This window comes from Sprattus sprattus (genome assembly GCF_963457725.1).
Source record: "Sprattus sprattus genome assembly, chromosome: 2".
In the NCBI taxonomy this organism is placed as follows: domain Eukaryota; kingdom Metazoa; phylum Chordata; class Actinopteri; order Clupeiformes; family Clupeidae; genus Sprattus; species Sprattus sprattus.
Window position 1 is genome coordinate 17,610,085 of NC_137921.1, and position 10,254 is coordinate 17,620,338.

Below are 10,254 nucleotides of genomic sequence, written 5' to 3' on the forward strand. Positions count from 1 at the left end.
AGAGTGTGTTGCAGTCTTTATAGTATAGTTATAGTATTTATGAGCGCACAACACCCAAACAAATTAAATTACTATCAGACAGACACTTAATAAGTCCTGGCCTACTTAAAACATCATGTGTATGCCAGAAGACAGCAGTTTACTGAATAACCTTTGCAATTATTTGCTATAAATGCGCTATAAAATTAGTAAAAATGTGAAAACATAACACTTTTAGAATGTTTTGCAGAGCCCACACATTTAAGACATTTTAACATAGATATTTTTGTAAAATCACTTTCAGACACATTACATCATGTGTTTGTGTCGGGAGGTGTTAGTTTTCATCTAATCCCCTAGTCAGAGATGGTAATAAACAAGTAATAAACGTCATTACCCTCTGGAAATCTAAATTTACATTCGGTGGAGGACATAAATATGATCAGCAACTTCAGAGCTTCTTACTCTCCATCTCTAAGACTGCAGCCCTGAGACGTCCTCCATTCCACACAATCTGGTTTTAACACGACAGTCTGGCTGGGGCTGCTCCATCAGAAACTCTATGGAGGGATTTTTCTTTTATGATCAGCTACTCTTAACACTAAAAGGTCTATATCCCTCGTCCAGGATATTTTTATTTTTGAGTTTTCGTCTTAGAGACATAAAAAGAACAACCACAGAAACATTGAACCATTTTCTAATATTATTGCTGAGGTGTGTAGGTGTGTACCTTCTAATATTATTGCTGAGGTGTGTAGGTGTGTACCTCGAGAATAGAATCATATATTCCATTTGTGCATCAATGTTTTTAGTTAAGCAAAATGTACAAAAACATCAAGGCATGTCAGACAACTTAGAAAAGTCTAAAAGGCCTTGGACCTTAGAGTGTTAAACATCTCACTAGGACAATGAATGTGAGCACTGCAGATGAACTGACATTTTGCTCTAATGTCACGTGTCAAGATGTTCAGCTGATGCCTTTTGCTGTATTAATTTATGTCTTTAGGACAGCAGAGATCATTCTGACTGTGTTTGGAAACCTGCTTGTGATCATCTCCATCTCACACTTCAAGCAGCTCCACACACCGACAAACTTCTTAATTCTTTCTCTTGCTACAGCTGACATGATGGTTGGAGTGACTGTCTTACCGATACAATTAATATATAGTGGTTTATGTATGCAGATTAACTGGGTACTTTGCTATTTGTATCTAATGTGTTGTGCTCATTTTACCTTTCTATCTATTTATAATGTTTCTTTTATTTCTTTGGATCGCCTGTATGCTTTAAGCAACCCATTCCAGTACTTAAACAAAGTGACATTCAAACTTGTATCCATAGTTATCTGCTTGAGTTGGTTAACCTCCTTTGGTTACAACCTGGCTGTTATATATGTTAATGGAATTGGCACTGGCACTGTGTTGTGTATTGGGGAATGCAACATAGTATACAGTGAACTTTGGGCAAGCATAGACCTTTTCTTTGTGTTCATCTTGCCATGTTCTGTCATACTTATCTCCTACATGAAAATATTTGTTATCGTTAGAATTCATGCTAAAAGCATTAACCTTGCCAGAGGGAAACACACCTCAGGGAATTATCAGTGTGGAGAGTGTGCTCCGAAAGCTTCAGAAAGGAAAGCAGCCACCACACTTGGGATTATGGTGATTGTATTTGTTGCATGTTTGTTGCCCTATTTCTTATGTATGGTATTAAGTGGTAGTATTCCAGATACATTACTTATGAAGCTGTTTGAAGGGGCTTTGATTGTGCTATATCTGAACTCTGCGATAAATCCAATGATTTATGCACTCTTTTACCCCTGGTTCCGAAAATGTACAAAACAAATTCTCACGCTTAACATTTTCAATCCTGACTCCTCCTTGGCTAATGTATTTTGAAAATGTGGATGACAAAGTTATTGATACTTATCCAAATCAAATCAAATCAAACTTTATTCGTACGGCAATTCATACACGAAAGTAACACAATGCACCTCACAGTAGGAAGGAAAGAAAAAGGGGGGGAGGGGGGTTTATAAATACTTGTAAAGAGACACAGATAGGAAATAAGTAAACGTTACATAAATGTTAAAAAGATACATTGTACATGATACCATGGCACCACACTTGATTCCAGGGCACCACATTAAACGTTTCATAAATGTTCATTAAATACATTTTACAGGTTTCAAAACACTTTTAAAGAGACACAGATTTTGCAGAGAAAATCAACAGTAAATGATGTACTAACAGCACTGGCACCGTAAAGGACTACACAGCACAGTTATCATCATACTAAGAGACAGCTGCTTGGGCTCGGGGTTACAAACACTTGTAAAGAGACACGGATGAGTAAATAAATAAATGTTTCAAAAATGTTAAATTAATACCTTTTTACAGTGAGTGATAAGCCAGATCAACGAGGTATGTCTTAAGTATATGTTTAAATGTTTCAACCGTTTCAGCCATTCTTAGGTATTCTGGCAGAGTATTCCAAAGGCTGGGGGCATAGAAGCTAAAAGCTGCTCTCCCATGTCTCTTAGTCCTGGCTTTTGGTACTATTAGGAGATCAGTGCCGAGGACCTCAGGGTTCTACTGGGTGTGTACCTTGAGAGAGCATGTCTGCTATATATTTAGGTGCTTGACTATGAAGTGATTTATAGACTAGTAAGAGAATCTTGAAATCTATTCTAAAACTAACAGGTAGCCAGTGCAGGGATTTTAATACTGGTGTGATGTGCGCTCTCCGTCTTGTTTTAGTGAGGACTCGCAATCCAATCTGGCTGATGTAGTGATTTTTCGTTCAGTGTAGAATAAGTCCACATTTTTTAACCTCAGCAAGCCTGGTAACTATTAACTTATGAATGATCTAAACAATCATTACATTAAATCAACATTACCACATCCACAATTTTACTTGTAAATATTAGTTTAATTATGCTAAACCAGAATATCACTAATGAAGTATGGCATTGCTTTTATAAACTATGAATATTTTCAATATTTACATGCTTGTAGTATCCTCTACCTGTCAATAATTTATTTTTAATCTATTATGGAATTAACTGAATGGGTGTATTTAAGTGACCTTAGACTGCTTAAAGTGTATTGCTTAGTTATCGGAAACCGATAGTCATGCACTAACCATGAGTGTTATAGCAGATGTGTTATGATGAATTCAGTTAATTGGCTTAGTTTGACTGACACATTCTGTGCACAATCAGTCCTTACATAGTCTGGGAAGTCCCGCCCCACTTCTTCCGGCCAAATTGATTTTGCCTCAGAACTGGGTCTGGCCAAGTTTGCATACCCGTTCATTTCAAGATTTCCAGAATCCTTGGAGCCAATCACAAACTGGCTTTTGGCTACCTGGCGCGCCATTGGCGGATTTAAACTTACCACGGCTACGTTACAAAATCTACTGCACGGAGAGTTTTTAAACATTGGACATGGTGGCCGCCGAAGCACCGCAAAACTTCGATAAGGCAAGTTTTCTTTGAAAACAGAACAGAAACTTGCCCTGGAACAATTCATACAGAAAAAATATGTGTTTGCTTTATTACCGATCGTTGTATCGTTGTATATCGTTGGTCTGATTGGTTAAAGGACTGTCCAATCAGGTGGCTGAAGTGGAGCGCCGTTGAGAGTTGGCCAGACCAACTGAACAAATGGAATGCAGTGAAGGGGCAGGGAATTCCCAGACAAGTCCTTACAGGCAAGACTTGCCACTCTGGTGCCATTTTAGATAAAGCTGCCTCTGGCTGCTTTCAGGCAAACAAGATCAGGCTCTTATCTAAATAAAAAGGGGAGAGACCTCTAACTCTGCATAAGATGGTCAAACAGACCTTAAACGTGAATGTGCCTATTTTGAAATGGCAGTGATGACATAATGATAATGGGCAAATAGGGCGACTTCAAAGGGAGGCATGGGCGTGGGAAGGGGGATGGTGGAGCTATGTTGCCTATTTTACCATAACTAAAATGTGAGCAATATATATGATTAAATGAACCAGCAGGCTCAGGAACAGCTTCTTCCCTGTGCTTGTCACCCTGCTGAACTCTGCACCACATTGATAGCCACCCTGGCTACCCCCTCAATCACCTTCCTCCAGTGACTGTATTCCCCCCTCTACCCTGGCCTGGACTGCCACACATCTTCCTTCAGCCACTGAACATTTGCACTAGACTGTTTATAACTACTGTAAAAAAAAAAATACATTTTATTTATATCATATCATGCCTCTTACCTCATGCATAACTTCTACTGCTACCTTCACCTATACTTACACCTGCACTTTATTTGTACCTATATCACATCTGTAGTAATAACCAATATTGCTGCTCATGTTCTTACTGTTCATACCCCATATATCTTATATCATACTGAATATATCCTATCTATTACCACTATACATATGCACATACTCTGCACCTCTGCTTTGTGCACTTCTGGTTAGATGCTAACTGCATTTCGTTGTCTCAGTACTTGTACTCTGTACAATGACAATGAAGTTAAATCTAATATAATATAATGTAATCAAATGAAATGCGTCCACAGACATAGGCTATACAGTATGATCATTTATTTATTGACCCTTAAGAACACTAAAGTGAAGAAACAATACTGCCTAAATAGGCTATTGGCCTAAGCAATAGTGGCAAATATAGGCCTACTTTGAACTGAACTTTTCTACTGATTATTTAAATAGTAAGATTAAAACAAAGTGCAAATGTAAAAATAAATAATAATAATCTTCCTGTGGCATTTAGTCCAGTGCTTCTGTGGCTTTCAGTGGTTCTTTAATGTACTTTCAGATTATAACTCAAGTGTTAATCTTTTCTTTTCAATGTTTGTCCACATATTAAAATAAGAAAATTAAAAAGTTGGCCATTACACTAGACACCCATCAGTCCTCAGTCAGAAGACTGTATCTTTCCCAACAGTCGACGATTATTCATCAAGTAGGCATGAAGCCCTGTTCGTTTATTGACCTGTTCCCCTTGTTACTGGCTGTTTCCTAATAAACTCTGTCATATTCCACCTCTGAGCCCTGACGCCCGTGCAGGAATAGACCTACATGCTATATGCTGTTATCAAACAAATCGCCTCGAAACTAAAATTTAAATAGCCATGGTTTGATGGCCAGATGGTCTGAACAACACGCCAAAAGACAAACAAGTAAAAGAGAATCTTCTCTTGCTACAGCTGACATGATGGTTGGAGTGTTTGTCTTCCAATACAGTTCATACCAAGGATTTCATGCTGGCACATTTTATTTATTCTATTCAATTCTATGTTATCTTTTTATAACATGTCTGATTTCTCTGGATCAGGTGTGTGCTTTTAACTTTAAATTCCAGTAATCAGGTGTTTTCCAAACTGGGGTACGCAAAGGTACGAAGGGGGTACGTGGGGGCAGGGGGGGAATGTTGCATTTTCAAAGTGAAACAGCCCATTACATTTTCAAACTGACCTATAAATAGACAAGACATCTTAAATAGTCTGATAAGCCCAGTCGCAATGCCAAAAATACACTCATGTATACATTGTAGTGTTCAGCAAAATAATTTCACTGCCAAAAATAGCTACAGGTAGGTTAGTCTAAACAAAGGCACAATGGTTAGTTCCCTCGTCGGAATTCCACTTAGTCGAGGAAATAAGGGGAACAATCATTCATTTTGTGATACAAGCATGAAATTTGGCATAAACATTCTTCTGGGTCATCTCTTTAACTGTAGAATGGGGGCCATCCAAAAATCCAATATGGCTGTCATTTTTCATTTTCGAGTGGCCCCCATTCTTAAATCGAAGAATGACCTTCAAAGATGATTTGTACCACATTTCACGCTTGTATCACCATTTGAACGATTTCCCCAAAATATTGCTGTTTTTTCCTCCACTAACTTGCTGATGCCCTGTGTAAAGAAGCAGGAGCTCATTCCGGTTGCTGCACAAAAATGAATCAATGGTTAAAAAGAGTCAATCCCCGTTCCAGAGACACCAACCCCTACTACTAGTAGAAGGCCTACAATCGATGAAGCACCTGCTGGTAACAGTAACCCAGGTTGCTTTTCCAAGTCTTCCTTGGATCAGGATGTTAGCAGCAGTACAGTTGTTGCTAGCCAAGCTACTAGCTTGTTTTGTGTGCAAATAAACTCAGTGTGACTGTGACAGACCATGTCAAACGCGACATAACAACGCACCTCAGTGAAAAGCCTTTGGTTCCCCTTTGCCACGACGTTCTTATGCGGAGGTGGGTTCTCAGCATGAAAACAAAATACAAGCAGACTGTGCGGAAAACGGTTTAAGACTTTCTCAGGTTCAGCCAGACATTGCAGGGTTATGTAGGGGAACAAAGAAACAAAGAAAAAGTCAAAGTCTATCGTCATCTACTTGACTTGGTTAACTTCACTTTGCTCCAAAGGGGTTTACAAACACTTCAATGGATCTCACTCTGGTATGTGTTGTGCAAGAGTGCAATGAAATACTGAGTGGAATTTGTGCAACCATCTTTGCCGTCATACGTCTTCCTAACATGAAAATATTTGCTATTGCTAGAAAACATGCTACAAGACTATGTGCGCCAGAAGACAGCCATTCTCCGAATGTAGACAGCATAAAGCTTCAGAAAGGAAAGCAGCCAGCACCCTTGAGATTCTAGTCAGGGTCGGAGCTTGCCTTTCCAGCCGATGGGTGCAATGTCAAGAATCAGTGATCAAGTTGGTGTTCTTTTTAAGCACACAACTTTCTGCCCCTGACTAAGGCTACCAAGGAACATGACGTAGGATCTTTCTAGGCTGCAGCTGTCCTAATGAGGTTGTAGTGCAGACTAGACTATTTGTTTGCCCTGATAGCAAACCTGATGCTGCCTGCTAGCCTTTTGGATCATCGTTTATCAGGCGGTCCACTGGTGAGTTACAGACAAACAGCCCAGCGTATTGCAACTCACTTTGAAAACCTTTCTTTCTTTACTCATTTATACTTCTTTACACATTATCACCAACCCTTAACATTTTTATAGATGTAACCAGTCTTAAATTGATCAGGTCACCTCTAACCTTCAGAGCCTTCTAGTTTCATGAACTACTTCAGTTTAACGGCTGGTATTTTAAATAGAGTAAGCCAAGGATATGATTTAGAAATTCCAAGAATTGCTGACATTTTATGTAATTTTTTTAATATCCACAGCAAGTTACACTAAAGATGATGGTGGTCCAAGAGCAAACCAGAACAGAAGTGGCAAGCCACCAGTGGAGTGCAAACCAAAATTCACCAACATGGACTGATATACTGTATGCTTGCTATCTGTGTAGCAGATACGAGATATACATATATTGTTCTTCCTGTTTATCTTTAATACTAATTTCCTATACGTGTAGTCAGCACCCAATCAGCAGGTTGGAATACAGGTGAAACTAAACAGGAAGTAGTCAGAGACCGGTGAACGTTGAAAACGTGAGTGTAGCTACCTGACTCTGCAGATTTGGAACAGTGAGCGATTAATGTGAATGCACAATAAAGTCGAAGTTAGCAACGCAAATTGATTGCCTTCTGGCCTTTGGAGTGTGTAGCCGTTACGATGATAGCGAGGCGCAGTGCACCAGCCAGAGGAAGAACAATTGCGTCAGTATGTGTTCGCTGTTCTTTGATCCTTGCCTCCGCTGAGGTCGACAGTTCCCTGCCATCCAAAGCTCCGGCGACGAATGAAAACTAAAGGGAAAACTTGAGGTGAAGTAATCTGAGTTTGTGTTGTTTACCAACAAGCTAGAGTGAAGCCCTCGTGTTCAGCCCTTTTGGGTAAAGACATGCAAGTCTACCTGTGCAAGTCCACCGAAGCAAGGACCACAAATAAGGTAAACATCTCTGTTATGTATGTAACACTAAGCACTATATATTCACGCTGAAATGCGAAGCATCACCGTCCTGAGCCCGCCCCCTCAGGCGCCCTTAAATAGGGTGTGATGACATCGTTCAGTCATCGCTCAGACTCTGAGCATAGAACCAACCAAGAAAAAACACTGTAAACGCAAGCCTTGTTACATCTGGTCACTGCTTAGTGAACCGAAGTTACATATGTAACCGAGATGTTCCCCATCACAGTGGACTGCGATGTAACAGATGGGACCGAGTCCATTCACGCGTGTAACAGAGCTGGCCAACACACACACCAACTTTATTCGGTTTTGCCCTCAGAGAGGTTCATACAGCAGTTGGTAGTTTACATTTATAGGGTATACATTCAGCTGAGGTTAAGGGAATCACCGATCCCCTGCCTATGGAATAACCCACAATCTGTTTCATCCACATCTTAATACGTAGAGGGAGATGAACACATAATCAGCGCATATTCACAGACTCAGGGGATCACAGATCGCCTGCCTGCAAAAAGCCTTGTAGGAAACCAGGCTCTGCCACATCTAACATATGGCGAGAGCTCCAGCTCGCAACTTTCCAAATATCATCAACTGAAACTCCTTTGAATAAGGCCCAGGAAGATGAGACCCCACGGGTAGAGTGCGCATGCAGCTTCTCCGGGGGTTCTAAGGACAAACTCGTATATGACAAAGCAATAGCCTCCACCAACCAACAGGAGAGGCTTGACTTTGCTAGAGGTTTGCCTCTTGCGCTTGCACCAATGCACACAAACAGCTGATCAGATCGCCTGAACATCCCGGTGCGCTCTACGTAGGCATGGAGAGCGTGCACCATGCACAGCTGATGCAAACGCTCCTCCTCCGCTGACAGGCTAGTCAAAGACAAGCGTTGTAACCAGCCAAGACAGTCACTTTACTTAGGCGCTGTAATTAGCCTTGAAGCACTCAAGAGCTAGTAAGGGAATTAAATCCGACAACTCACCAACTCAACCAAGTATAAAAGCACACAAAGAAAGAACAGCAAATGAGCGTAGAGACATGTCGAGGTTTTAACGTTGAAACGCGAAGAGTCGAAAAAGACTGAGCAACGTCATCACCCCGTATTTAAGGGTGCCTGAGGGGGCGGGCTCAGGGCGGTGATTCGTCGAATTTCGGCCTTCCGGCGTGAATATATAGTGCTTTGATTGGTCCATAACAGAGTCATGTCCCATCTGTTACATCGCAGTCCACTGCGATGGGGAACTTATTTTTATTCTGCCATAGCCATCTGGTCGTGGAGGTGGGATGGAGCTGCTGATTTACGGCAGCTGGAAATTCACTCCGCTGCTGCCTTCAAACAGGTTTACCTCCTTTAAATATCATGCAATTATGGTGATTGCAGGTTAAAGCTTATGTGGTTGCTATCTACCGTCCACCAGGACAACTGGGTGACTTCGTCCATGAGCTGGACACCCTGCTGTCATCCATCCCCATGTCCAATACTCATTCTTTCCGACATGAACATCCACCTAGACAATCCCAACTCAGCTGTCTTCTGGAACCTGTTTCTGACCCTGGTTTCGACCTACAACAGGTCCCCACCCCTCCAACTCACAAAGCAGGAAATGGCTTGACAATGAAAAAATCAATGGTGTAACTGATCCTCGGAAACAATTCTCCACCTTCAAAACTCTGCTCTACCCTCCTCATCCTCCCTCAGCTACTCACATCATTGTTGATGCCTTTGCTTCCTTTTGATGCCATGATGCCATGATGTTTATGCCTTTGCCCCCCCCAAAAAAATCCCAAAATCCTAACAGGTAGCCGTCCAACTACATGTGCGCTGGACCCCATCCCATCCAACATCCTTCAAGCCATATCGCCTGCTGTCTTACCGGCAATCACACAGGTTAATAATGCTTCATTTAATTCTGGAATTTTCAAAGTGGCTCGGGTAACACCGCTGCTCAAGAAGGCATCTCTTGATCCCTCTAAAACTATCGACTGGTCTCACTTCTGGCGCTCCTATCTAAGACCATTGAGAGGGCAGCTTCCAAACAGGTCACAGAGTTTCTGTCAAGGAACAATCTCCTCGATCCAAACCAGTCTGGTTTCAAAAGCGGTCACTCCACCGAAACAGCCCTGTTGTCTGTGACAGAGGCCTTAAAAACAGCCCTGTTGTCTGTGTCTAGCTGCTCGCCTTAAAAACAACTAGAGCATCAGCTCAATCCTCGGCTCTCCTCCTGCTCGACTTATCAGCTTTGTTTGATACAGTCAACCACCGCATCCTTTTGTCCATAGTGTCAAGTATGGGAATTTCTGGCAAGGCGCTCTACTGGTTTCAATCGTACCTCACTGGGCGCTCGTTCAACGTGTCATGGCAAGGTCAACTGTCTGTACCTCACCGCCACAACACTGG

The 10,254-nt window shown here is 41.5% G+C and overlaps 1 protein-coding gene across 1 annotated transcript; it reads left to right on the forward strand.

The window, feature by feature from the left end:
• Positions 1-887: 887 nt before the first annotated feature.
• Positions 888-1,880, forward strand: LOC308383188 (trace amine-associated receptor 13c-like; the record flags this gene model as incomplete). The annotated part of the gene is made up of 1 exon (XM_080860806.1): positions 888-1,880. The coding sequence occupies one exon, from the start codon at positions 888-890 to the stop codon at positions 1,878-1,880; it is 993 nt and encodes a 330-aa protein (XP_080716932.1).
• Positions 1,881-10,254: the final 8,374 nt, after the last annotated feature.